This window comes from Ramularia collo-cygni, assembly GCF_900074925.1.
Source record: "Ramularia collo-cygni strain URUG2 genome assembly, contig: RCC_scaffold04, whole genome shotgun sequence".
Classification (NCBI taxonomy): Eukaryota; Fungi; Ascomycota; class Dothideomycetes; order Mycosphaerellales; family Mycosphaerellaceae; genus Ramularia; species Ramularia collo-cygni.
In genome coordinates this window covers 506,505-534,173 of record NW_019716258.1, presented here as the reverse complement: position 1 = coordinate 534,173, position 27,669 = coordinate 506,505, and the positions used below count along the sequence as shown (strand labels likewise).

Here is a 27,669-nt window from a genome sequence, read left to right as displayed (position 1 = left end):
GGCGACATGCACGAGCGCGCTGCACATGATCCGAATAAAAGGTAGCGGGGATGAAGAACCCGGCACGCATACCTGGTACAGGCTACGATTGTACATGGCGAAGCAAGGGGGATGACATAGCCGACTTTTGGATACTATCGAACCGTATGGGACGAACGTCTTGCATTGCTGGTGGCTTCAAGTTCGATGTGTACAGTCGATACCAGATTCCATGTCATCCTGAAAGTGTACAGGCGCAGGCATTTTGACAATTTGGTGTAGGCATGCCACGGTATGTGACCGTGACGATGTTAGCAGCATCCTGCACGCTTCACATGCAGCACAGCGCAAAGGTGCCAGAGGCGAATACAACATGGCGGACAAATGTCCCAATGTGAGATAGCTGCGTTGTTCCCTGCCTCCCCTTCCATTTCGCTAATGAGATATCCTGGCATTCCCACGTTCCCTTATTCGGAATAGAAGCCTCAAAAGAGTCGGGCCAAGACTGAGAACCGAGTGATGCATGCTCTTGATCCAGCTAGCCACCTTTGCGGCCGCCGAGCTGTCACAGGCTCACAGCTTCCAGGTATGATGGGATGGGCACAAAGCAGTGGATGTGAGAACTGTGCGACAAGATCAGCGCTTTCCACAGCTGTCGATTAGTTGACGAAAGATTCTGCTGATATCATCAACCCTAAGACTGGCCAATGTAACGAACCGAGAATCAGAGGTCTTTCATCTGGTCTCAGAGTGACTTCGAGATCCCAATTCGGAGAAGCATACTCATATCAAAGCTCAAGGCGAGCATCACCTACAGCCTGATACGTCGGAATGCGATCGTTCCAGGGTACAGACTACTCTCGCGGGGCCGCAAAGTGGCTGCCACGCACCTGGAAGTGGGGACYGTAGTATGCTCATGAAACCAGGCAAGAAGATGCGACCGCCACCATGTCGCCGCAACCCCAACTGCTGGGTCGCGTGTTGTACGCGAGCCATGGCCGCAGCCTCGGAACCCAGATCACACGCTTCTCGATACTCAATCTCTGACCGCCGGCAAGCTATTCCAGGGAACAATCTCGCGAGTGACAACGACTCGCATGACGGCTTTTGGGAGGCACCAGGGCACTCACCGCAAGATCGTGTGCATCCCGATCGCTCGGGAGAACTCGCCCGGAAAAGACGTTCAATGGTGGCACTGGTCTGCCTTTACAATGCACGTATCCACTTATTGGTTAATGTTGCCGGTAGCAAAATTTTACTTGTAGGTGCGCGAGCAAAATTTCACACCAATCATCACATTTCATAATCTGCCGAGTGGTGCTGTGCTGGGCGACTTGTGCTGTGAGCCGCGATCATCCTTCATGTCTTTCACCAATTAAATTTGTCCTTTCAGTAGCCGTCTCAAGATGTATTCTTGGGCATAGGGAAGCGAGCCATCAGCTCCTCGATTTTGGGTAATAGGTCAGGGATGCGGAAGGGCTTGCTGACCACGTCGTTCTGCAAAAGATTAGTCGGACTCGTATCTTCCGAAGCACTTCGCATATCGACTCATTGACAAGAGACTGTGGATGGAGATTGGAGTTACTTACCATTCCTGCTTCTAACGCGGTCTGAACCTGTTCAGCGCGAGCGTTGGCCTGTGTGGTTTGTCAGTTCTGGCCGTCGGTTCGATCAACAAAGAGAGGTCATGACGGACCGTGACAGCTATGATCGGTACATGTCCTGTCAGTTTGCCCTGYGCCTCTAGCTCGCGAATCTTCTTCGTGCAGGTCAGTCCGTCCTAAGAACAAGTCAGCACGTTTCGCCCCCAAAAATGTTATCCGTATGAGTACATACCATGACTGGCATCTCCTGATCCTGTTCGAATGAGAATTAGCACAAGTGATAGCCAGAGCCAGAGCCAAGTGCGACTTACCATCAGGACAACATTGAGCTCGATTCTGTCCTCTTGGTCTTGACCATCGCGCCAGTAGGTTGATTGCATTAATTTCTCAATGGCTTCGCCCCCGTGGTTAGCTACGTGTACCTCCATTCCAATATTCTTTAGTTGTTTCGATAAAACGCGCTGGTTTACCTAAGATGCGAGCGCAACGGTTAGCAATGCGTTTCGGCAATCATTCGAAGTGCTTACCAAATTGTCCTCCACGATCAACACCTTCTTGATGACAGGCTTGGAATCTTTGGCGATCCTCGCAGGTGCTTTCATCGAATGGCTAGCAGTCGCGGAACCGCTTGATGAGATGCTTCGATGCGCAGGCTTCGCAGCCATGCCAAACGCAGATGTCGACGCACCATCAAGCACTTTAGGCGCCTTGGTCGTTCGGGCAGCGACGTAGAATGCGAATGTAGACCCCTTTCCAGCTTCGCTCTCGACCCCAATCTCGCCGCCTTGCAATTCTGTCAACTCCCGGCTAATGAAGAGGCCTAGGCCGCTACCACCATACTGTACATGGGTCCTAGGAGACGCTTGACTAAAGCGAATGAAGAGTAGTTTGCGCTCTTCATCCGTCAAACCCCTGCCGGTGTCACACACGCTGAACACAATGTAGACCTTCTCACCGTCTCCCCACTCCTTGTCGCTCAACAATWGATCTTTGTTCTTCCTTCGAGTAGCGAAGTACTGAACAGGAGCATTGGGATCATCGCTAGGGCGCCTCTTGGACGCTGCGACGGTAACAGTGATGGTTCTTTTACTCTCAGTGCCGGTGAACTTTATGGAGTTGGTAGTCAAGTTGATCAAGACTTGCAGCACCTAGAGGTAGAGGACTAAGTGTCAGCAACCGCATTGTTCTGAGGATTGAGGTGAATGAATCCGAAGCGACTCTATCTGAGAGCCGGCGCATACGGATGTATCATGCAATTCGCCGTACTCACCCGACTTGGATCGAAGCGAACCCAATCCAGAGCCAGATCGCGGTATGACTGGTCAACTTTGAATTGCATCTGAATATCGGCGGCTTGCAATTCGCCTTCATGCATCTTTAGAGCTCTTTGTACCACCGTGAGGGGTTGAGCGTCCACCGGGGTGACCAGGAGGAGTTGACTGTCAATCTTCGAGAGCAGCAGAATGTCGTCCACGATTCTCTTCTGATGCTGGCTACACAAACTGATCGTCTGTGCTGCTTCCAAGCAGGAAAGAATGGCTTCGGAGCTATCCCCGTCTCTGCGGATCTTGGCCAATGAAGATGTGATTTCGTCTGAGCACTGTAAGATCGCTGACAGTGGATTCCTGTGGTAAAGTCAGTAATGCTGCTCCACACACGGGGCGCCTTGTATGCGGTACATGCCTCATTTCGTGCGAGGTCATGTCGATCTGTTGTTTGTCTCGTCAGTGAATGTTTGAACATCGTGAGTGTCCTCCGGCTTCTGGTACTCACAAAGTTCTCTTGCTGTCTCTTTAACTCCACAGCCTCCTCCATCTTACGTGTTTGAATCCCTTCAGCCCATTTCTGCTGGCTGATGTCCGTGATGCTTCCGAATATGCTCTTCAGTCTGCCGTCGTCGTACTTTTCCGGGAAAGCAGAGAAAAGCACCCATGTGAAGTCGCTGTTGTTCTTGCCGCTGCGGTCTTGCCACGGCGCCTTGAACCTGAACTCGCTCGAGACTGACTTGACATTCACTACGAGGTCCGTCCACAGTTCTTTGACGATGGATATGTCTTCAGGAAGGACAGCGTCCATCCACGTGTCTGACGGGTCGGAATCCCTGGGAACCCGCGAGATCTCGTACCATGTGTCGTTGGCAAATGTAATTCGGCCTTCACGTCCTGCTATAAAGATTCCAACTGGTGCAAACTCTGCCATGCGGGTAAACTTGGTTTCGCTTTCGATGGCTTCCTGCGTCCGAGCGGCGAGCTGCTCGGAAAGCTCAATTCGATCCAGCGCGGCGAGCTTTGCCGCTCGCTGCCCTCTCCGGATCTCTTCTTCGAAAAGAACCACAGATGCGAGAGAAGTGCCTAATTGTCTGCTCAATAGCGTTAAGAACAGAGAGTAATCGTCGTCGAAGGGTCTGCGAGGGTTGACCCCTAGAACCAGAAAACCCAAGACAGTGTCACCTGTCGTCGGATGGATGGGACAGACGACGACAGACCGTACCGGGTCTCCGAAACCACGACACTCAAGGCCTTGCATGAGGCTCTCGGGTAGCTCATGACTACCAACTTCCAGAAGCACGGGTTTATCAGTCTTCATGGCTTCCCGAAATACTGGCCCGAAGCCTTCCATGCCACTTTTGAGGTCAATTTGGTCCGGGCTCGCATGGTGGCCAGCWGGTATGCCTAGTGAGCCTTCTAAATAGCACTGCCGGGAGGCGAGAATGGAGTTAGAGTGCATGCTACTGCTGTCGCTGTCGTTCTCTTCCGAGACAGAGTAAAGAAGTAGGAATGGACTGTCGTACTCGTTGAACTCGAAAGAACCCTGTACCTGGGAAAAGAAGCCTTTCACATCGCGAGCAGAAGCCGTTCTTTCTCCGACTTCTCGGAGCGTTAGCATGCGTCGTTCTGCAATTTTCCTGCGAGTCCTGAACAGATATGATATTTAGTACTCCATGCCAGTGATTCGGGATACCAGTACATGCACTCACTTCTCAAAGGCGGGGTTGTACAAGCCCATGACGCTTCCATCTCTTCCCACCATGGGAATGATACTCCACGAGAAGTAGGTCTCTTCCAAAAAGTCATCGCGGCGGATAAAGAGACAATCATCGTCCTTCATAGTGGCTTCACCTGTGAGGCGCGCGGAAGCGAAGACGTCCTTCACGTCGTCCCAGATTTCTGCCCATGCAGTGCGATAACTGCTCAATTATTAGCAACTATGTAGAGCCTCGTAACACAAAGCCATGTCCCACCTCTGCCCCATGAGCTCCGGATGCTTCTGGCCGGCTAGCATTATGTAGGCCTCGTTGTAAATGGCTACCAGATCATCTCCCCAGTACTGTAGACACGGAGCAACAGTGTTAGCGGAGTCTCGCACGGCCAATAATGGGGATAGAAACCAGCGAGGCATGGCTCCCAGTCTTGAGCGCATTATGAGATATAGATTTTGCTTACCATCGCTGCCGGATGAGGAGATGCCATGATGAGGTTGCACATCTGCCTGAGGTCTGAAGTCCAGTATTCGATAGGCCCTAAGCTTGTGGACGCCCAGTCTATACTGCGCGCGAATTGGATGTGTTGAGGCATGGAATCTGAAATCGGCAATCTCGTCCAGTCGAAGCTCGCAGAATCGCCTGGCACGACGTCGATGATGCTAGCGAGGGCTTCGTCAGTCGTGTAATTCTCCCGGTGAGTGGTATTGGAGTCTATTGAGCCAGGTGTTGGCGTTGACGGTACATACGCGGTACTCGAGGGCAGCAAATCCGTGACACACTGGAGATCGAGGCCGTTGGGTACTAATATACGCGCCACTCCATTGCCCTGGGCGACGTGACCAGAGGGCTGGTGTTCCTCGATTGTAGACATGACATCAGTATTGCTGCCATTCGAGCCACCGGAAGCCATCTTGTTAGCAGCTTCAATCTGGCCGAAGTAATCAGCGGGTTCAGGAGATGTTTTGTCCTCCAGCGTATTGGGCAATGAGGCTGCAGGAGGAACTGACACGCGCATCGCAGCTGTTGAAGTAGGTAACGGCGAATTGAACGCTCCACTGATGATTCTCAAGCGTCTGCGCAGCGTCGAGCAACTCCAAGTCATGTTTGCAAAGTTGAAAGCAGGAAGGCAGACGTTCAAGCTCTCGCCATTGACGGCCGCCGACAGGAGCCACGACTTGAAATGCAGGAAGGTTTGGCCACCTGGGGAAACTTCACTGAAAGATGTGCCGGATACCAGAGCATGCACGCCCTCATACGCCCTCAGCGAAAGGTTTGAGAACACAAGGTGAAGTGGACCTGGCCCGTAATTTTCTCGTTCTCCGAGATCCACGATGAACGTCGGCCTTTCGTCTTGCTCCAGCAGCTCAAGAATGCCAATTGAGTGAAGCACATTACCTATGCCGCCCACACCGTCCCTACTGCCAATACTGCTGGTGTCGGGACTGGCACTGCGTGCCGTTGACGCGCGGTCCGAACTCCTCCTACTGCTATATGATGTGCTGGCGGGATGAGCCATACCGACGCTGGGCGTACTGACGGTACCTCGCGCCAGGCTCACCGTCTTGACATGGCTCTCCTCGGATCGCGCCTTGCTCATCATTCTTGCTGCCGCCTCGCCAGAGGAGAAGCGCGGCGGCAGCGAGGGTCGCTGGCGCGGACTGTTGCTGAAGAACAACGGCGAGGGGGGTTGAACGCCCTCGGATGTCAGAGCCCCGAGATGGTGACTGCTCAGGGTGTGTTTGTAGCGCGGCGGAAGTTTGAGACGCTTGCGGGACGGTTGCGACGTAGGGCCAGAGCCGGGTGTCAACGCCTCCCACGAAACCTTGCGCTTGGAGAGTGCCGCTCGCGGTGTAGTGGATGGAGGGTAGACGATGGTGGGGCTCTGTGCGGGTCTGGCGTGCGGCCGTGGGCTGGCAGAGGGCGGTGGATCAGTGAATGAGGTCCATATCGATGGGGAGTTGCGTCGGTCGGAGGAAGTGGTGTGCGCGTTCGAAATCTGCCTTGCACTTCCGCTGTATCGGCGAATGGGGTCGAGTGTGCTTCGAAAAGGCGACGAGGTCCGCGCAGGCAAAGAAAGACCACTTGGAGCTGGACTGGTTTCCCGTGTACTGATGCTGTCGTTGGCCGTGAATATGGACTGTGTCATTACTGGCTATAGGCAGTGTAGGCGGCGCTCAGCAGGAATGGTCGTGGATGAGGTCATTCATCCTCACCTCGGCCTCAATGGTGAGGTGTTGGTTATATAGGATCTATAAAAGAATGCTGCGTCTAGGAATGTATACTGGCTGTCGTAGGTGAACAAAGCCATCGAACTACCTCAGCCAATCCAAGAACGGCTCGGTTCGATTCGATCCGATCATGGAGAAACCTTGCGACGATCACGATCGAAGGCCGATACATGTACCCCCTACCAGGCACGTGGATGAGACGATGCTTGACATCCCCGTCCAACCGGCCAAGCGTTTCTGAGCACATTGCAACATACAACATTAATAATAAAGAACAAGCAGCCAAGCTGATGTTGGCATGCGTGACGCCTGCAGCAAAATGCACGATCGTATCTGAACATCACGACAGAATCTTGCTTTCGCCATTACGTAGATTGACAAACGAAGCATCATCCGAACTGTACAAGAAATCTGCTGTCTCGCTGTCTGTCCCGCCCTCTTTTCGATTATGCTGCCGCGCCTTTCGCTCCGACTGAAGCGCATCGTCGACGGTCAGTCTCTCCCTCTGCAAGAACCACGACACCAGTCCGCGAGATTCTTTGTCCTGTCGAAAAGTCAGTCGGGGCCGTTTAGTGGGCGTTTCATATCAGAATGGAGACTCGCCTCGTCATGGGTCCYAATCCAGTGTTTCGCTTTCAGAATCCTCTGCGCTTTCAATCCGTTGTGAGAGCCAAGATTGATGAGCTGCAGTGTCAGACCGCCAGTGGGAGTTCCCAGGCGTACGCTGTGAAGACCGTGAAGAAAGACCAAGGTAGAAATGGGAGGCACTGCCTTTGGTATGACCTCAAAATCCGCAAAGTGCACTCCGTGAGGCGTGTAGATCAAGGCCTCGGCAAGCTCGTCCTCCTTGCTGGACACAGTGGCATTGTGCCGTGACCTGTACGTATCCATTACGCCTAGCTCACTGGGAGATGGCCCCGAGTTTGACTGCGCTATGCCATGCCCGTTGTCAAAGGTGATTAACAGAGCTGAGTGGAGGCCACCACGATCTCTGGTCTGTCGAAGTTGGCAAATACCTAGCCACTCTGGAAGGAAAGGATGTATACTAGAGGTGCGCCAGTCGAACGGCTCGGCCGTGCCTACAACTCCAATGGGAATCACGGTGCGAAAATGGCGCCAGCTCTGAATGAGTGTCGCAGCCTCTTTGAAAGCAAAAACTGGCACGTCCGGATGCGCCTGAAGCAGTGTGTCATGATGGCAGTGGTCAGTGAACTCGTGGCTCACGGCAATCACATCAATGAGAGACGACGTTCCTGTAGTGCCCCCCCGGACAGAATTACGTGCGACGTCATCAGAATCAACAGGCGTCTCAGCAGACGCAACTCTCTCGATGTCGCGTATGAGATCCTCCAGTTCAGCGAAAGATTGCACAGCGCTCGGTGTGGCGTGAAACTGCAACGAGAACCAGCTGGCAATATCACTTTGACCTCCCGCGAACCATGGATCGATAACAATGTTGAAATAAACGCGGGAACCTCTTCTTATGGCGGTTTCGGGGCGGGGAATTTGGAGCAGCCATGAGCTGTCATCGTTGAGGTGGTGGATGATCGGTCGTCGTGGCTTCAATGCCTTGTGCGTAGAAGCTTCCAATTCGCGAGAGAGCTGCCGGGCGGCAACGTCGAATACCATATCTGCTTCGATTCACATGTCGAGAGCGTGGAGAGAGGCCCGTCGCTAAGGCATCTTCTTTAGCGTGACAAACGCGGAGGTTTTACAAGAATTGGTTAGGGTGGAGACGGAAATCCATTTGATGACGGAGACCTCGGGAGGATCCGTCACAGGATCACAGGGCAAGGGAGCACAGCCACCCACAGCCACCACGTGACCACGAGTTCCATGGATGTCGAGGGTCGAGTTTCCCTGTTTGCTGCCCAACCGCGCAATCCCACCTCACCATTGCCAGGATCAAGATCCTAACGCCCAAGYAGATATCAATGTGCACGGGACGCCGACACTATTCTCAACACTGGCCAGACTTCTCATTTGCCCGCTCACAGCGTAACGAAAGCTCCTATAGTTCTCATCTTCCCTAGGACGGACCCAAGCCTGTGCAGCCACGCCCTGTTCCATCTACGATCGGTGTGTGGCCAAAGAGCAGCTGGCAGAGTGCGCAGACAGCAAAGACGGCTCCTGCAGCGCTTGCGATAATGGGCGAGAAAGACGCACGCAGCAGTGCACCTCCGCCGCCAAGCTACCAACGGATCCAATCTGGAGGCGTAGATCGCTCGCAAGAGCAACATGACCGTCAGCAGAATGTCTCGCGTACTGCTGGACCAAGTGCTCAGCGGGGCGGGCTGGCCTCTAACAATCCATTCCGAGAAGCGAGTGCAGCTCCTCAAGATCACCGCCCATCCAGTAGTAAGCCTACGCCTGTTCAGGAATACCAGCCACCTCCAGGGCCGCCTCCTTCACACGCAAACAAGGATGTAGAGATGGGCGACGACGACTATGTTCCGCCTCCAGGCCCACCGCCGGGCTACTCAGGGACAGCAACGCGTGAGGTTTCCAAGGCACCCACATCTTCAGACGACATGGAGCCTCCTCCATACGATCCATGGGTTGGTCCAGATGACAGTCTCCGCCCTCCGCCCTCTTTCGCTGCTGCGCATCCTACAAACGCTAGGAGTCCGGCTGCTAATGCTGACTATGATGATGCCGCGCGGGCTCATGTAAGTAAGACCGAGGAGAGGAGCTGCAGATCGTTTCTTGTGTCAAACGTTCGACGCGAGTCTCCCAAGTGCAAGGGAGCGCTAATGCAATAGCTGGCCCTGCGTGCATGCATGCAATCTTCATATCGCGCACAAGGGAGGACACTCGAAACTTGCCAGCGACCCATGCCCCCACTGACCATTCCATTTTCAAGATATGCGCTGACCCTTTCTATTCGTTACTGTAGGCCTGGTGCCGCGAAACGCCTCTATGGCGAGCCACTGATCACAATTCCCACATCATTGAGCGTATTCAAGCTGGCGACCTGAGATTGACTGTCCCTCCGAACACGACGGATGTCACGCAATACCAGCCTACGCTGGGACGGAGCTATATCAGAACTTCATCTAATGTCGGCGACACAATCATGCTGTCCGACATTCCCATCTATGCTGCCAACGCAGAAAGTCCTCTGGTGACTGGCCGGCCGCACACCCTGTACTTTGAGGTCCACGTTATGGGACTAGGCGATAGGTGTGTTAATCCTGACTCCATCGTCTCACGATCGCTACTGACGATCATCGTCTTTCACTTGCAGGTACAATCCAAGCAACACGATTGAGTCCGGCATTGCAGTCGGGTTTGTCGCTCCCCCCTATCCAGCCTGGAGGTTACCAGGCTGGCATCGAGCCTCTCTGGGAGTTCACAGTGATGATGGCAGACGCTACGTTGACAACAGTTATGGGGGGCAAGACTTCACCTCGGCTTTCAAAAAGGGTGACGTGGTGGGCATCGGCACCACTTTCCAACCCCCAATTCACGGAGATCGTGTGAGCATGCGGTGTCAGGTCTTCTYCACGCGGAACGGCAAAAAAGAAGGCTGGTGGGATCTCCATGAGGAGAAAGACAGCGATGCAGATGAAGGCGATGTCACGGGTCTGGAGGGCGAGCACGATTTGCTCGCAGCTGTAGGCGTCTTCGGGAGTGTTGAGCTCGAATGCGTGTTCAACAGGGCCGAGTGGATGTTCAAGCCGTAAGCAGGTGGACGAGCYGACTATCTACCTAGGTATGCGACAAAATCAGAGCAGACGGCGAAACTTTCTCGCACAACTCACCCTTCAGCTTTCATCTTCAGTACATCCTTCATTTGTGTAGGGACATCGGGCATTTGATCTCAACTGCTGACCTTATCGTCAGAAAACCGGGCCATCAAGCTATACATGCCACCCCTGCTGCCCCTCATCTTCGCCGGAAGTATGAGATCGGTATAATCACGTTGAGCACCGACTATGCATGATGATCAAGATCGGCCACGGGACGCTCACCATGCATAAATGTATTCATGTGACAGCAATCCAATTTGCAACTGACACGCTTACAAAACTGCAACCGCCCAGGACATCAACGATAGACTCGATACCACAGCGCATCGTACGGAGCCATGACTTGGTTCACATCGTAATACAACCTCGCCAAGCCGCTGTGGAGACCCTCGTGCCTTGCCCCATCCGTCTCGCTTCTTCACGTGAAAGCTCTCATGAACTTGCTGCTTGCTGTTCCCCACACTCCCTGTGCATGCAGTGGTTTCCACTTCCGCAAAGGAGCCCCACAATGACACACCCAATAGTGAGAGGAATGGAGACGAGTGTGCATGAGAATGTATACCTGCTGCCGCTTGCTCACCCAAYGCATAAAATGTACCTGGGCCGTGCTCGGGTAAGCTTGACAAGGGACGTCCGAAGGACGTTATAAGGTCAGACCTCGAATCTGGACTTGCTTACAATGTTCCGCAGGTAGTCTTGCGAACAAAAGGTGCTCTTAATAATACCACTGCTGTCCAGGATGATAGCTACGACCAGTCTTCCCACCTCAATCTCTCGAGCACAACTCGCAAGAGAAGCAGCATACCAGCTATTAGCACAACCTCGACCCGATGCAAGTATCGGTAGCCAATCTACGGAGAGCATCGCACTTGAGAGATACACACCAACAAATATGGATGGACTCCATTCAAAGAGCGAGAGTCGTCTTCGACCACACAATCATGACRCGATGTCATATGTTCTGGTCGCTCTGCTAGCCACATTTTGGCTTTCATCGGTGTTCCATTCGACTGTCTCCAGACACGAGGCTTTTATAGCAGCCGCTGTCGACTTTCTTCGCGTTGCAGCGGTCACCGCCATCATCTACCTCTTGGACCACTACAGCTCCTCACTCCTTCATCGCGACCTGCAACTTTCTGGCAATGAGAGACCTGGCCTGGCTCGCACATTCGCATTGTCACTTTTGTTTGTCATCGTTGCTGATTGTATGAGGGTGGATGCAAGGCTGGTAATGTGAATCGTTTGGTGGTTGCGTGCGGATGAAGATTCGGCCAAATGGCGCTGTGTTAGGACAGCAGAAGGACATGTCCAGGTAGACGGCCGAGCCTGACCGGGTCAGCCTACGCGCACGGAGCTTCAGTTGTGACAGCAGCACGAAGCCAGTAGCGCAAGGGTCGTGTCAGCCTGATGGAGCACGCAGTCGTCCAGCACTCGGTAGTGAACTATGACTACACTAAGAGGTCCAGTTCGATCCTAACCATGGGGAAGTGATTGTGCTGGAAACATCTCGATCTTCACTCCTCATAATCTTCTCCTCGCCTTGAAGCCAAAATGTACGGTCTCTGCTCCCAGAAGTCCTTTCCGATAATGTCAACATGCTCGACCACAATCTTCGCCTTCATTTTCCGCTTTTTCTCCTTTTCCAGCTGGTTCTTGCTCGYCGGATCTGCCACCTTCTTCTTTTGTGCAGACTTCTCGCCATCCAGGACATTCGACGTTCCGACTTGATCTCCTGCAACTTTCTCCTCTAGCATCCTCGAAATGACACTTCCCTTCTTGTAGATTTCCTCTTCGAAGTTGTAGTTGATCCCAAACCTGGCCCAAAGAATTTCATTCTTATCCTTCGCCAGACTGCCTTGTAGTTCCTTTTCCGCCTCTGCCCCGCTCATCCCACCTTTCAAAACCAGCGCCCAGAAGGTCGTATTATAAAGATTGTTGATATGGCAATCCGCCTGCCTCCAKCTCAAGTAATCCCTGAGAATTTTCTTCTTCGGATAGCACACACATCGCCCATCAAAAGTCGGCCACGGTCTCTCCAAATCCGTACCCTCCATGAATTTCGGCCACAGCATACAATACTCCGCTGTGAATGCCGTGGCTACGGAAGTTGCCAATTTCGCAGATCTACGGTCGAACAGCTGCGTACTCTCATGGAAAATGAAGGAATATTCGTCCGACTGGCCATAGGCGATGACAATTTCCACAAAGGAGCGTACAACTTCTACTGCAGCGGCATTCATCAGGTCCAGGGCTCTGCGGTCGTTTGGCTTGGCGAATGAGTACTTTTTCGTCATTTTGCTGAAGCCGCGCCCGTCAATGCGGACCACAATCCAGTTTGAGGGAGGCAATGCATCTGGTGTTTCGAAGTCACGAACATATCCGAACTCGCTGTTGGCCATKGTTGATGTAGATGCTGATGTCGCTTCCTTGCTTCTGTTTACGTTGTGGATGTAAGAGTCACGAAGATTTGAGGTCGATGCAAAATTCCGGTCAACTTGTTCAACCAAGCAAGCTCGTGCTAACCCACTGCACTGCACTCATCACACTCAATTCAAAAGTCAGAAATTCCGTCGAAACTGATTGAGAGCGAGCATGTTGCACATTGGCGTGTTTCCTTTCGGAGCCGCTTTTGCATTTTCGCATCTAGATACGGCCATTACCTACTTGCGAATCACCATGATCACAATGTCGAACCGAACGGATCACATTTCTTATCCATCGCCTTGTTGATGAAGCTATTCGCTTGATCCTCCCCTTTTGAAATCAGCGCGCATCGCGCCACTGAAGTCGCGATGTAAGAGCCTCAACTAGCACCACACTTGCCCAGCTGCTCGCATTACCGAAATGTTATAGGCGGCACTGTCATTCTTGTCGGCCTCGAACCCCTTGGAAAACAACGCCTCCAGCCTGAGAGCTTCCAGGTCTTGTTTTTTATTTCTTCTCCCCAGCCCCGTGAATCTTTCTCTATTCAAGGGCAGTAATGAAAACGCCATGCCAGATGCTCAGGAACCGCTTTGAGAGTCAAATAAACTCTTGTTGTACAATGATGAAAAATGGTGGAGAGTCGTAGCCGGGCGCGGCGTGGGCTCAGTGAAGAGAACGCTCGCACCATCAGCTCTATCTCACTCAAGCACAAAGCAAGGATTGTGTGCGGGACGACTACTTGTCGTCGGTGGGCGAGCTGGTGCGTATCAGTACGGAGATGATCAACTTTTGAAACCCCACCTTCAACTTACTTGGGTGAATATTGAGGACTGGTCGGGCTGTATTGCGGACTTGTTGGCGAGGCCTGCTTCGCCTGGCCAGGGCTAGTTGGACTGTATCCATTCTGCGCAGGGCTGGTCGGGCTGTACACGGGGCTTGTGGGCGAGTAGCTCGGGCTGGTTGGGCTCGTGCTGCTTGCTCCACCACCACCATACTTGGGACTGGTCGGTGAGAACGACGGAGATGTCGGACTGTAGGCAGGTGAGGTTGGGCTGTACGTCGGCGAAGTCGGCGAGTATTTGGGGGATGTCGCGCTGCCAGGGACATTGTACGCGGGAGATGTGGGAGAGTACGATGGTGACGTCGGTGAGTACGACGGCGACGTCGGGCTGTAAGAAGGAGATGTTGGCGAAACCTTGTTGCCGCCGCTGTACGCCGGCGAGGTGGGCGAGTATGTTGGAGATGTCGGTGTATAGGCAGGACTGGCAGGGGAGAACTGTGGCGACGTGATCTGGTAGCTCGGGCTGGTAAGGCCTTGGCCTGGCGATGTGGGCGAATAACCAGCCATGCCAGGGGATGTTGGCGAGTAGCCGTAGGCGGGCGATGACGGACTCATGCCGCCGCCGAAGGGGCTCTGCGGTGCATAGCCAGGACTCATACCACCTCGGTACGGGCTCATACCTCCCTCGAAACCACCGCCGTATGCCGTGAGGCCTCCACCTTCGTCTTGACCAGGGTTGATGATAGGAGAGAAGCTAGCGCCGTATTCTGCGCCAGCGAAGCCGCCGTCTGCCATTGGCGAGCCCATGTCGTATGGCGTCATGGCACCGTCTGGAGAACCGGCACCAACCGCCACGCCACCGTGAATTGCACGCTGCGATGGCGCCACAGAAGCAAGCATGGCCGTATCGAGCAGCATGTCGAACTCTCCGGTGCCGCTGGGCGCGAGCTGTCCGAGGATGATGTTCTCAGAGACTCCGCGACAGTCATCCAGCTCTCCCGAGGAGGCCGCGTCGAATAGGATTTCGACAGTCTCCTCGAAGGAACAACGCATAAGTGCGCCAGTGTCTGCTCGGTTGATACCATGTCTCGTAACGGCCATCAACTCACCTCTCGCGCACATGACATCACAGAGGATGGCCATGTGGCGGTGATTGACGTAGGATCCGTCGTTCGTCAAGACACCCTTCATTTCCAGCATGAGCGAAGCGCGAACGCCCTCAATACCAAACACGTTTCTGATCGTCTGGAAGTGATTGCAAGTGGTGCGTGTGGAGTCCACGCCATCAACAGCCAAAACGTCCTTGAGATTCACACCATCAGTGTCCAGGAACCACTCCGTGCACTTCGGATTGCCGGTGGATTTGGCGAGAGAACCATCGTCTTCGACGATCATTTTCGCTTCGCTCGAGACGAAGGCACGTTTGACACCGGAAACTCCGCGCAGGACGACGGTGTTGAGCATGTGGCCTTCCAGTCGTTTAAGAGTGTCCTCTTCCTCTTGCTCGGCGTCGCCCTTATCGCGGTTGCCGGTGTTCATGCGAACGCGTATTACCTGCTCATCGGCATTGTCGTCCGAGAAGATGACAGCAACATCCTTGTCGAACACTTCCTTGATCTTGTTGGCAACCTCTGTGACGGTCAATCCTTTGTCAAGAAGCTGGCGGCGGCCGAGCACGATACGCAAGAGCCATCTGCTCTGAGTATCAATGCTAATGCTCTCGTCAGGAATGATGAAGTAGGACTCGACCATGTCCACGTCAGCTTCAATGACCGTTCCCTGGATGTCAGGATCATAGTAGATCTCAGTTGTGTCTGTGACATTTCTCAAACTGGTGTGCTCAATCATAGACCGAAGCTGTTTGGCGGACTCCTGAGAGTCGCTCTTCTCCGGAGACTGATACACTCGCATGTTGGGTGTCTTGATGTTCTCCGCCACATTGAGAATCTCCTTCAGACGTGGAACACCTTTGGTGGTGGTCTTAGCCGTCACACCAGCCAAATGGAAAGWGTTGAGCGTCATTTGAGTAGCAGGTTCTCCAATGGACTGTGCGGCCAGAACGCCGACCATCTCGCCGGGACTGACCAGTGCGCGCAGGAAGCGGTTCTCGAGATCGCCAAGAATGTTGTCAAGAGCAAGCTTGTTCAGCTTGTCCTCCTTGACGATTCGCTTGAAAGCAAGGCGAGAGCGGAACATTGCCTTGCACAGAAGAGTCGCATTGAGATCAGCTTCTTGTGAAAGCCCGTCATCTCCGCGAATGATCTTGAGTCGGTCAAGCAAAGCCWTGATCTTTGGAATGGTCTCCTTGGGATTCAAGTCACTCTTGCTGTTGTCGTTGATCTTGAACTTGTCTCTCGCATTTTGGATCATACGATCAACGTTCAGTGGCAAGTATCGCTCTTCGGTTGGATCATCAAGGCCTTGACGAATCTTGTCTCGATCGGCTTTGATTGCTTCATACTCCTCGTCGAATAGCTGCTGCACGTCCACGTCTCCCTCCAGTTCGGTCGCCATCTCCAGAGTGTTGGTAGAAAGCATCTGATCCTTGCTGGCGGGGTTGACAACATCAATTTTGTACTTGCGATCAAACTGCGCGTGGGACGCGGTGATGATTTTCAAGTTCTGTTCCTCGATGTAAATGGCATCGAGGCCATCTTCGCCGTATGTGAACTGCAGAATGTCACCCAAGGAGTTTCGGACAGTTCCGTCGTACTTGATCATGATCTCCTCGAGAGCCTTGACGAGACGGCGCTGAATGTAACCGGTCTCGGCGGTCTTGACAGCTGTGTCAATGAGACCTTCACGACCACCCATTGCGTGGAAGAAGAACTCTTGGGGAGTCAATCCACGCAGGTACGAGTTCTCGACGAAACCTCGAGATGCAGGAGAATAGTCGTCCTTGGGGAAATGTGGTAACACCCTGTACTTGAAGCCGAATGGAAGCCGCTTGCCCTCAAGCGACTGCTGACCGACAGCAGCTGTCATCTGCGAGACGTTGGTACTAGATCCCTTGGATCCAGACTTCACCATGGTAGCAACGTTGTTGCAAGGCTTCATCAGCTCGTATGCCTTGTCACCAGCTTTGTTGCGGGCGTTGTCCAGTGCYGCCTTGGTCTTCGACTCAAATGTCTCCCGAACTGTCATACCGGGCAGAGTCTCCATTTCGTCGGCTTGGACTTCCTTCACGAAGCCGTCAACATTGGCCTTCTCCTTAACAATCATTTCCTCGATCTGCTGCACCATGTGGTCATCAGGAATTGTGTCTCCGATACCAACGCTAAAACCGTGGTGCAGCATCCAATAGCAAACAATGCGCTGGCAAGCATTGAAGAACTCAACAGTCGCATCTGTGCCACGATCGTTGAAGATGTAGTGAACGACACCATTCTGCGTGGCACCGACAACCTTCTTCCAAACACGGCCCCAGATGATTTCGCCATTCTGAATAAGAATCTCGTTGGCCTCGTCATGTGGGTTGGGGTCACCCTTCTTGGATGGCATGAAGATGTTCAATCCCGCTGGAAGACAAAGCGATGCTATCTGCTTTCCGGTCCAGCGCGGTGTGGGCTTGATTATGGCGGGCGGAGGCACAACCCCATCCCACGATGGAACCCAAAGAAGAATATTCATAACATGCTCGTAATCAAGGAAAACATCGCGCTTGGTCAGCATGTAAATGCCAGCCATAGTGTCCTGCACGATACCCATGAGGGGACCGTTCTTCTGCGGCGATACGATGTTGTGGGGTACCGCACAGAGGTTTGCCACCTCTGCCCGCGTCTCATGGCCCTGAGGAACGTGCATGTTCATCTCGTCACCGTCGAAATCGGCGTTGTAGGGTGAGGTGACGGAGAGATTGAGTCGGAATGTCGAGTAGGGCATGACCTTGACTCTGTGACCCATCATGGACTCCTTGTGAAGCGATGGCTGACGATTGAAGATGATGTAATCTCCATCGACAATGTGTCGCTCGACGATCCACCCAAGCKGGAGCTGGATGTCTTCGCGGCGTTTGTGGTACCGGATATCAATGCGCGATCCGTCTTCGCGTATAATGTGCTTCGCACCTGGATGGTCATCCGGACCTGCGCGTACAAGCTCCGTCATCTTGTGAATATTGTACACGGTGACGCGCTCGGGGAAGGTCAAGATTTTGGCAGTGGAGATCGGGCAGCCAACCTGATCAAGATCCAAGTTCGGATCGCCCGTGATGACAGTACGAGCAGAGAAATCGACTCGCTTGCCCATCAAGTTGCCTCGTAGACGACCCTCCTTGGACTTCAGACGAGCACGGATGGCCTTGAGCGGCCGACCGCTCTTCTGGATGGCTCTGGGTAAACCAGCAATGTCGTTGTCCATGTAGGTGGCTACATGATACTGCAGCAGGTTGAAGAACTCCTCCACGACGTGCTGTGGCAGGCCTTCCTGCTCGCAGCGTCGAACGTTGCCATTGGCTCGAATAATGTCAGAGAGTTTGTAAGTCAAATCGTCCTCGGATCGCATTCCCTGGCTGGTTCCATCGACGGAAATGCTAGGGCGCACGGCAGGCGGAGGTACAGGGAGCACGGTGAGAATCATCCATTCGGGCCGTGCGTAGTCAACGTTCAGACCGAGACGATGCAGGTCCTCCTCGGAGATGTTACGAAAGATGTTGAGCGCCAACTGCGGTGTGATGTTGCGCTTTTCCAGACCACCCTCGTCATTGTTCTCCTCGGTCTTGGCCAGCTTCCAGGTGCCATTCAGTGTCAAACCAGCTCTGCGAATGGTTGGCTGAACGTTACCGCAACCGCCATGGCCTGGCATCTTAGGCTTCTTTGGATCATCACCAAAGGCCTCATTCTCGTCGGAGGGCTCATCAGCAGAGCAGTCCATTTTGGATTTGCAGAGCTTGACGACGGCCTCAAATCGCCGCTTGGGGTCGCGAACCTTCATAGCAAGCGCAAATTGTGGATTGCGCTAGGAGGAGTCTGTAAGCACTATAACAAGAAAGGCAGACTTACTGGGGGGATTCATGACTTACTTCGTCTTCCAAGAGCTTCCCGCAATTGTGACAAACCGATTCGAGGATTTTCTTGATCTTAGTTACGAAGCCTGATCACGTGATAGTTAGCACGAGTGCCGCTTAGGACGTCGCTGAGAAGATACTTGCCGACATGAAATACCGGTGCAGCGAGCTCGATGTGACCGAAATGCCCAGGGCATTCCTTCTGAGTCTCGCCGCAGGTTGCACACATCGTACCGCGGTCGATGGTGCCGAGTTTCGGGTCATTGAGGCCCTTCTCGCGCGGCTTGTTCCGCTGTTCATCCATGGTCTCTGGATATTCGATATGACATACGCTCATGTTCTTGATTTCCTCTGGCGAGAACAGACCAAACTGAATTTCCTGCACGGTGCGCAGTGGCGCCTGCGAGTGTTCGAAGGTCGCCATGGTGGGTGGCTTTTGTCCGGAGACTGGATGTTATCAAGCACGTTGTTTCGTGGATGAAGAGCGCCCGTCGAGAAGTTCCTCTTCAAGACTGCTGGCGTTTCCCACGCGCACGCGCCGATAATCACTCCAGCTCGCTGCTGCCTTTACTGCACGAGTCCGCCACCTCTCCTTTCAATACCGCGCGACCTCGCCTGGAGATCCGCTTTCGCGCCGTTGCGGCCCTGCTTTCCTTCCCTTTCGCCTCAATTACTACTGTTTCGGWGGATGCGGGTCGYGTGCTGATGATAGCAATGCGCGCGGTGCGCTGGTAGTGATGACAGATATGTCTGCGGCGCGCCTCAAATGGCTGATCCGTCGGGCGTCGCAATCTCCACACGACCAGGACTGTCTTCCCGTGGTATTTGCGTAGGCGACTGTCGAAATCGCGGGGAGCCTGGCGATGTTCGATGGGGTTGACGTGTTGGTGTGCGGATGCCGATGCAGTTGTCTTGAAGGCGTCGAGATGTTCGCGAGCCCAAAGCCTAATGCGGCAGCGCGGATCTCACTCCGCGATTCGGTCACCTCACTTTTATTGGTAACACTTTCTTTCTCCCCCGCGTCCATCTCACTTCAGCAGTTTCGTTGGCTCATGAGTGAGAACAATCGGATCAATGCACATCGGCGAGAGAGAAGGCATTGTTCGCTAGAATCAATGATACCGCCCCACCGCCCTGATCAACAGCTATCGCGCTGAAGCAAGGTGAGGAATGGTCCTATAAGTACCAACAGACACTCTTCGCCCGCAACATGAATCTGCCACTGGGAGACCCAGTGCTACTAGCGCAGGACATTCCCGAGACGCTGACGGCGCGACTCCGCTCTGGTGGACAGGCAGTATGCATGCGCTTCTCGCACCGCGGTGATTTACTCGCGTCCGGAACTGCCAAGGGCACAATCGCCATCTTCGACCTCGAGACGAATGGCGTGGCGCGTAAGCTCAAGGGCCACACGGCGGGGCGTACGGTGCAGTCGCTATCATGGGAGAAGAGCGGGCGCTACCTGCTGAGCAGCAGCGTCGATTGGAAGGTCATTCTGTGGGACTTGCAAGACGGGAGTCGCGTGCGCACCGTCAACCTGGSCGCACCGGTCTACATCGCCGAGCTGCATCCATCCAACTATCTCATGTGCGTGGCTGCACTGTACGAATACCGGCCAGTTCTCGCAGACTTCACTGACCGCCTCAATGTGCGCCAAATGGCCCTGCCCAACCTGCCTCGCCGCGCTCCGCACGAAGAAGGTGGTGAGAAGGCGGACGCTAAGCACTTCACTACCGTCGCCGCTTTCACACCCACGGGCTCCCACATCATCACCGGTACTACAAAGGGCTGGCTGAACGTAATCAGCACGGCCACGCAAGAGACCGTCTATAGCACGCGGCTGTGCAGCAAGCCGATTCTGCTCATTCGCCTGAGCAGCTCGGGACGTGATCTGCTGGTCAACGCTTCGGATACCATAATACGGACCATCAAGCTACCAGACCTCTCCTCGCCGACCTTAGAGCCGGACAGCATTCGGTTGGATGTGGAGCATAAGTTCCAAGATGTGGTAAATCGACTCTCATGGAACCACGTGGCCTTTAGCAGCAATGCTGACTATGTCATGGCATCCACTTTGATGAACCACGACATCTACATCTGGGAACGCGGCCACGGGTCGCTGGTGAAAATTCTCGAAGGGCCAAGGGAAGAGCTGGGCGCAGTGGAGTGGCACCCAACCCGTCCGTTTGTGGCCGCGACTGGAGTGGAAAGTGGTAGGATATATCTCTGGTCCATCAACACCCCTCAACGCTGGAGTGCGCTCGCTCCAGACTTCGCGGAGGTGGAGGAGAATGTGGAATACATCGAGAAGGAAGACGAATTCGACATCCAKGACATCACTGAGCTTCAGAAGCGTCGTTTGGATCAGGAAGATGAGGAAATCGATGTCTTGACAGTGGACGCAGAGCAGCTCGAGCGCGAGGGCAGAGACGCCAAGGGTGGCGCGGTCAAGGCAAAGGATGAGTTTCGTATGCCGGTGCTCCTCGACATGGGGGAGAGCGATAGCGAGGATGAAATGGTTGCGATTGGCACCGGACAGTTCAGAAGGAAGAGCACAGCTCAGGCCGATGAAATAGATTTCGTGGACGGAGACGATGATGAAGTTGAGATGAATGGCAATACTGGATCAAAGCGGCGTAGGGAGAATTGAACCTGGCAACCGGACGTCAGGTAACTTAGCAGGGCTCAACGGAAGGAAGCCTTGCGTCTCAGGGATGGCCGATGTTCAAGACCTCCCCTTTAGCATCGGAGATCTGCGAKCTGTCTAGACGCACGCGCAACGAATGGGCACGTCGTGGATCGATGTATGCCCTTCACAGACCAGACGTGCTGTTTGTAGGGTGACTCAAGAGTACGCGATTACCTTGGCTGAGTACAGCAAGATGACAGTGTTCACACGGCCATCCCCAGTTGCTTCGGCAGAATCGATGCCGTAGTACTGTGCAGTCAGCGTACGCCACCACGGCCAGTCTCAGTTTAGGCTGCCCGGCCACGATAGACAGGACGTCGAATCGTTGATGATTAGATCTCAAGGCCATTGAGAAGCACAGCTCTGGAGGTGGCATTATGCGCATATGCGAATATTGTCAATGAGATTGGAAGTAAAGACGTACGAGGGTCAACAAATCCGGGGGCTTCAGTCGAAAACACATTTCAGAGTATCAAGCCTAGCCTGCCTAGCATCGGCTCTGCCTCCTTCTGACCCTGTCTATTCGTTGACGGTGATAACACGTGAAAAACTGCTGACCTGGAGCATGACGATACGTCGACCGCAATAAGCAAGAATTCGAACATGCGGGATACCTCAAAGATATGTGTACGGACCAGGTGTACCACCAAATCAGCTATTCACATCAGTTTTTGGCCTCGCAGTGTTCCAATGTATGTCTCGAATCCATCTTACGATGCGCGATTGGCACATCTTGTCCTATCCTTTGATCCTCTTTGATCATATCCGCAGCTTTCTCGGCAATGCCATACAACGAACTGCTTAAGTGCGCACTCAGTTGAATGGGAAGAACGCTTGCATCCACGACGCGTACATTCTTCACCCCGTACAGTTTCAGTCTGGAGTCGACGCAGCCGCCAAGCTCTTCTTTCATCATGGAGATGGTTCCAATGTAATGCCACACACTGGTGAAGGACTTCTWGACCCAATCCTCCCATTGCTTGTGATCAGCTCCGTCTGGGACAATCCCCAGACCGGGCATGTGCTCACCTTCGACATACTGGGATAGTGGCGCTGTACGGAAGACTTCTCGAGACTGCTTGTTAATCTCTGTTTGGAGAAGAAGATCCAGCGGATGGAGCAAGTAGGATGGCTCAACAATAGGGTGATTCCAGGTGGAGGGGCTATTGATATGGACGTTCCCCCTCGACATGACGATGAGGTTCCAATTATCAATCCCTGCATATGCCTGTTCAGGCCCGGTAGTTTTGTTCGAAGCGGGTGTGATCGTGAAGAAAATCTCAGCTGCTGCAACATCTGAAGCGTTGAAAAGGTTTTCTAGCTGTGCAGTCAGAATGGTCTCGGTGCCGCTGGCAGAGGTCACGAGGCCGGACTTTTCGAGTTGTGCAGCAAACGTTGGGAGGCTGGCTTTGGTATCGTCGTACACCTTGCTCGCCCGTTCCGGACCCAAAATATGTGCTGCGGCTGGGAAAGCTATAGCAGAAGGAGGGCCTGTACCTTCAAAGTCGACCTCTGCGCGAGCCTTAAATGACACGGTGTTCTTGGTCTGTTCTTGCATATTCTTCCCAATTCCAGGGATCGCGTGTCGAAGCTTCACCCCGGCAGCAGCGAGGACATCCGGATTGCCAACCCCAGAAATTTCAAGGAGCTGGGGCGAGCCTAAAGATCCAGCTGCGACGAGAACCTCGCGGGACGCTGCAACGAAGTGCACAGCCGCATTTGGTGCGGATTGCAACCGTACCCCTGAAGCAGCGAACTTCCCATCAGAGTCGCTCCCATCTTTCCATACAATCTCMGTCACTCGATGCCCAGTCAAGATCACATAATTAGCCCGATCATGCACTTGATGTTCCGCATAAGCAGTAAAGGGGCTAGAGCGGTTCTGCCTTTCGTCCGGATACACCATGTTGGGGATGATCGTGGCCCCTGTGGAAACTCCCGAAGCGGCGTCCATATTCCTCGTGAGACCTTTCCATACCTTTTGACTGGCCTCCAGAGCTGCAAGTTGGCTGCCACCAAACATGAACGCTCCAAAAGCGACTTGCACTGGTCCCTTGTAGCCCTGGAAGAGAATGTCAGAATGCAAATCTATTACACGGCTTTTGCTTGTGCCTTACATGAGAGGCTGGATCATAACGAGCACCCTTCAAGTCGCGTTGCTCGTCGGTGGGCGGGTGGAAGTGCTCAGCTTTCTTCATATATTCTTCGATACCGTTCCATCCCCACGAATCATCTCCTGTCAGTACGGGCAGCAAATTATACTGTGATTTCGGGCCCTTTGTCCAACTCGCTCCGTTCAAGCTCCCACTACCTCCTAGTAGTTTTCCAGCTACGAGGAGTTGCTTCAAACCTTTCTGCCATTCAACGGGCGTTGAGCGAAGACCMTGATCCAGCTCGGCGTTGAAAGCCTCGCCGTATGCCCGCACGTCATGGACTCGTCGATCTTCGTAATTGCCGTAGCCTTCCTCAACGACGAGGACTTTGATGCTGGGATCTTCGGTCAGGCGACTCGCTACTGTGAGCCTAGATGTCGAATTAGCTCATCGAGTAATGCTTCCGTGTCTGCAGGCTTTCAGTACCCAGTCAACCCACCTCCCTAAAATCAAGACATGGAATTAGTCACAGGTCTACAGATTCAAGATCCAAGCCTGTGGGCCACTTACACAGACGATATAATCAAATACATGGTCGGCGATGCTTGCAGTGGAGTTTGTTTCTCCTTCAAACGCCGCGCGACGGAGGTTTGAGGGAAAGGCGAGGACCATTGTTAATAAGCATGCTAGATGCACAAAACAGTACGTAGAGGACATTGTGATAGAAAGTAGAAAAGCCATCAAGGGGTGAAAGACATCTAACTGGAAAAGTTGGGTCAAATGATGAGGCAAATGACGCCAGGTACCCTCAGTTGTTGTCTGGATCCGCTGCTTACCTTTATATCGTTCAAGAGAGCATGTCGTGGGCTAGATAACATGCTAGTCTCGGTCTTTGTACTACCTGTCTTCGTACTGGGTGAAAAGTCCTCGACAGCATCGAGTTTTAGAGCCGTGACTGTCGATCCATGCCGAAAGATCACGCGCAACTTAGAAAGGCACGGCATGGCCATCTCCTCTGGGGTCGCTACCAGCACTCCAAACTCCTCTTCCTTCCACAGGATCGACATGCCATCGAATGATCTGCCCTTTACCGAAAAGTGACCGGTTCATACCCTTGACGACCTCAACTTTGTGTCCTAGCTTTCTCATCCCATCAATCGTCTCCTGACTCATGCCATCTTCGAGATAGACAGTTCTATCCATGACATCGCCGGCATCAGGCATACCGGCACCAATGCACACTCTTGGAGCATCCAGCGCAGCTTGTGGCGTAAGCCCAAAGACCAATTGGTTCAGCAGTACCTGCACGTGTCCCTGAGGCTGCATGAAACCACCCATAACACCATAGACGCTGTGTAAGCTCTGATCGCTGGAGTTGGTTACTAATGCCGGAATGATGGTGTGGTAAGGTCTCTTGTTCGGCTCCAGAATGTTGGGATGATTTGTGGGTTGCAGAGCAAAGTTTGCAGCCCGGTTTTGCAGAGTAAAGCCGCAACCCTTGGGAATAATGGCAGTGCCGAATCCAGCGTAGTTKCTGTTGATGAACGAAATGGCATTACCTTCGCTGTCACTGCACGCAAAGTAGACTGTGTCGGAGGATATATAGGCAGGTGAGCCGTGATCAACCTGAGAGCTGGCTCTCTCTGGGTTGAACAGCTTTGCTCGCTCCGCCAGGTACTCCGGGCTGATCATGCCCTCCGAAGGTACTTTGGACACGTTCGGATCCGCGATCCACCAGTTTCCATCCGCGAAAGCTATACGTAACGCTTCGACAACCGCGTGGAGATATGTGGCGGAATTGTGATCTTCGCGGCCAAACTTGGGAATCTTGCCGGCCTTCTCCAACTGCTCGATTATTCCCAATGCCATCAAAGCGACGATTCCCTGGCCGTTTGGCGGATGCTCCCACAATTCGATGCCCTCCTCACTTTTGTCGTCCATGTGCTCGCCGTGTGACTTGCTGACATTTTGTGCTTGAAACTTCAGGCTGATTGGCTTCGTCTCTTCCGTACCCACGTCCATGTGATTCTTAAGATCTTCCAAGGTCAAATGGCCTCCAAGATCCTGAACCACCTTCACCAGCTCTTCCGCAATTCGACCCGTGTAGAACCCAGCCTTTCCGTTCTTCCCCACCTCGCGGAAAGTTTTGGCCAATGTCGGGTTCTTCATAATCTCGCCTGGCGCAGGTGCTCGGCAACCATCTGGAGCTTTGGGGTCATTCTTAAGCATTTCAGCAAAGTTGGGCGAGGCGTTCCGTATCTGCCTTTCGGATCTCTGCCACTGTTGCTTGTTAGCATACTACACCTGCCCACCCGTCGACAGACAATCTCACATAGTATGCCTCAATCTCGCTGACGGGGAAACCCTCCTCCCCGATCCTTGCAGCGGGTTCCAGAATCTCTGCCAGGCTGAGCTTCCCACTGCCGAACTTCTCAACCGTATCAACCCAACCGGCCGCAGCGCCCGGTACCGAAACAGCATGTACACTCGATGTTGGGATCCCGCCGACCTCGCCATCTTTCAGTCCCAAGCTCTTCCTGATCGTCTCCAACGAGCAGTTTCGACCAGACCGTCCTGAGCCGTTCATGGCATGCACTTTCTTGGTCGCTGCATTGTAGAACAAGCAAAACATGTCACCTCCAATGCCCGTGCTGCCAGGTTCCGCTAGGTTGAGACCCGCTGCCACTGCCACGGCTGCATCGGCGCAGTTACCACCCTTGTTGAGAATCTCGATGCCACATTTCGCGGCGATTGGTTGCGAACAAGAAACGATTCCCTGCGTGCTGTGGACAACGGACCGGCGGGAGGGAAACGCAACATACTTGGGGTTGCTCGCTCCGTAGAGCGCGGAAGTATTGAGAGGCATCGTGGCTAGAAGTGAGTAAGAGCAGGAAGAATGGAAGGGTATCTAATAGAAGGAGGGGGCGGTAGAAGCAAGGGGGAACGATGCGGGCCTGCCTATACGGAGGCCGGGGAAGCTCTTCAACTTATGTACGCAGATGGCTCGGCCGTGACTTATCTGGTATCGCGCTGGCTTATACTTGGCTGCTGTCGTCCTGATTGATGGCCCGCGCGGGCAAGCAGCAATGTCCGATTTACCCACTCGAGCCGTCGGCGACGTCGGCCTACCCACCATGGAGGAAGCCCCGCGATGATGACTTTTGATCGATGCATGGGTTGTGCGGCTGGGGCCTGGCTGGCCGAAGCCGCCATTCTTGGAGGTCTGCTACGGTGGACTTTTAGCGACTTCCCTGCAACAACGCGATCTAATATAGCTTAACGCTACTAAGTGGAGTAATTTCATACCTCGCTTATTAATTCAATTGCCCGTACAATTACATGTAATAAACGTCGTTATTTGCTTGTGTGTGTATAATATTACCGTCCCGTTATTACTTAGTTACCGGTCCTAATATATAACGGGTTTCGGTTACCTATATCTTACTTTAATGCTGCTATTATATATATACTTCTACTAGTAACTTATTATACGCGTAAGAGTAATATTTATATACTATAAGACTCTTCCCTCTACCCTTCTACCGTCTTCCCTAGTCCTCCTAATAACTACTATATTTAATACTCTAATTAGTACTCTTACTACCTATCCTCCCCTCTTTGCTCTATTCTACCTCTCTATATAATAACCGAGAAGGAAGTTCGCCGCTTCGGTATAGGCGACGTCGACCTATAGGATATATACTACTCGTYRGACGATAATAGTAATCTATGCCTTATAGTTAACGACGATAATATAAGTAAAGATAATCGCCTTGCCTAGACGAGACTAACTAGTAYAATCTAGCTTAAGACTAGTAGCCTCTATATTACTAAGGAAYAGGCGGAGATAATCGATACGGCGAGTAGCTACGCCCCGAAAATTAAGAAGACCTAGRACCCGGCGAAGTAGATAATACTTAGAGACCGTAAGAACACTATAGACTYRATAATTATCTAGAGCCGGTTAGTAYAATTACTTCTAATTAAGATCCGAGYATCCTTACTAATAGATTCGTAGCGGTAATATTATTAACTAGGAATATACCGCCTACTAAGGCCGGCCGATCCTAAATAAGAACGAGCGAAAAGAGGGTAGAGGCCCTTAGAAGGTACTCTTTCTCCGCCTTCCTC

At 53.0% G+C, this 27,669-nt stretch overlaps 8 protein-coding genes; 2 read left to right on the top strand and 6 right to left on the bottom strand.

The window, feature by feature from the left end:
• Positions 1-1,380: 1,380 nt before the first annotated feature.
• Positions 1,381-6,712, bottom strand: RCC_03340 (related to sensory transduction histidine kinase; the record flags this gene model as incomplete). XM_023768630.1 has 13 exons in its annotated part: positions 1,381-1,476; positions 1,569-1,616; positions 1,676-1,759; positions 1,816-1,836; positions 1,895-2,053; positions 2,111-2,731; positions 2,854-3,208; positions 3,267-3,292; positions 3,357-4,497; positions 4,561-4,770; positions 4,825-4,910; positions 5,027-5,225; positions 5,313-6,712. The coding sequence occupies 13 exons, from the start codon at positions 6,710-6,712 to the stop codon at positions 1,381-1,383; spliced, it is 4,446 nt and encodes a 1,481-aa protein (XP_023624398.1).
• Positions 6,713-7,134: 422 nt separating this feature from the next.
• On the bottom strand, positions 7,135-8,423 carry RCC_03339 (uncharacterized protein; the record flags this gene model as incomplete). XM_023768629.1 has 2 exons in its annotated part: positions 7,135-7,338; positions 7,398-8,423. 2 exons carry the CDS (start codon positions 8,421-8,423, stop codon positions 7,135-7,137), a joined length of 1,230 nt encoding a protein of 409 aa, XP_023624397.1.
• A 518-nt stretch (positions 8,424-8,941) lies between these two features.
• On the top strand, positions 8,942-10,480 carry RCC_03338 (uncharacterized protein; the record flags this gene model as incomplete). XM_023768628.1 has 3 exons in its annotated part: positions 8,942-9,463; positions 9,691-9,977; positions 10,042-10,480. The coding sequence occupies 3 exons, from the start codon at positions 8,942-8,944 to the stop codon at positions 10,478-10,480; spliced, it is 1,248 nt and encodes a 415-aa protein (XP_023624396.1).
• Positions 10,481-12,060: 1,580 nt separating this feature from the next.
• RCC_03337 (related to THG1 Protein required for tRNAHis guanylylation at 5 prime) lies at positions 12,061-12,945 on the bottom strand (the record flags this gene model as incomplete). The annotated part of the gene is made up of 1 exon (XM_023768627.1): positions 12,061-12,945. The coding sequence occupies one exon, from the start codon at positions 12,943-12,945 to the stop codon at positions 12,061-12,063; it is 885 nt and encodes a 294-aa protein (XP_023624395.1).
• Positions 12,946-13,705: 760 nt separating this feature from the next.
• On the bottom strand, positions 13,706-19,180 carry RCC_03336 (probable DNA-dependent RNA polymerase II largest subunit, putative; the record flags this gene model as incomplete). XM_023768626.1 has 4 exons in its annotated part: positions 13,706-13,727; positions 13,783-18,707; positions 18,772-18,842; positions 18,901-19,180. 4 exons carry the CDS (start codon positions 19,178-19,180, stop codon positions 13,706-13,708), a joined length of 5,298 nt encoding a protein of 1,765 aa, XP_023624394.1.
• Positions 19,181-19,966: 786 nt separating this feature from the next.
• RCC_03335 (related to WD40 repeat protein) lies at positions 19,967-21,406 on the top strand (the record flags this gene model as incomplete). The annotated part of the gene is made up of 1 exon (XM_023768625.1): positions 19,967-21,406. The coding sequence occupies one exon, from the start codon at positions 19,967-19,969 to the stop codon at positions 21,404-21,406; it is 1,440 nt and encodes a 479-aa protein (XP_023624393.1).
• Positions 21,407-22,109: 703 nt separating this feature from the next.
• Positions 22,110-24,255, bottom strand: RCC_03334 (uncharacterized protein; the record flags this gene model as incomplete). XM_023768624.1 has 4 exons in its annotated part: positions 22,110-23,507; positions 23,563-23,960; positions 24,038-24,041; positions 24,109-24,255. 4 exons carry the CDS (start codon positions 24,253-24,255, stop codon positions 22,110-22,112), a joined length of 1,947 nt encoding a protein of 648 aa, XP_023624392.1.
• A 270-nt stretch (positions 24,256-24,525) lies between these two features.
• On the bottom strand, positions 24,526-26,404 carry RCC_03333 (related to lincomycin-condensing protein lmbA; the record flags this gene model as incomplete). XM_023768623.1 has 2 exons in its annotated part: positions 24,526-25,818; positions 25,871-26,404. The coding sequence occupies 2 exons, from the start codon at positions 26,402-26,404 to the stop codon at positions 24,526-24,528; spliced, it is 1,827 nt and encodes a 608-aa protein (XP_023624391.1).
• Positions 26,405-27,669: the final 1,265 nt, after the last annotated feature.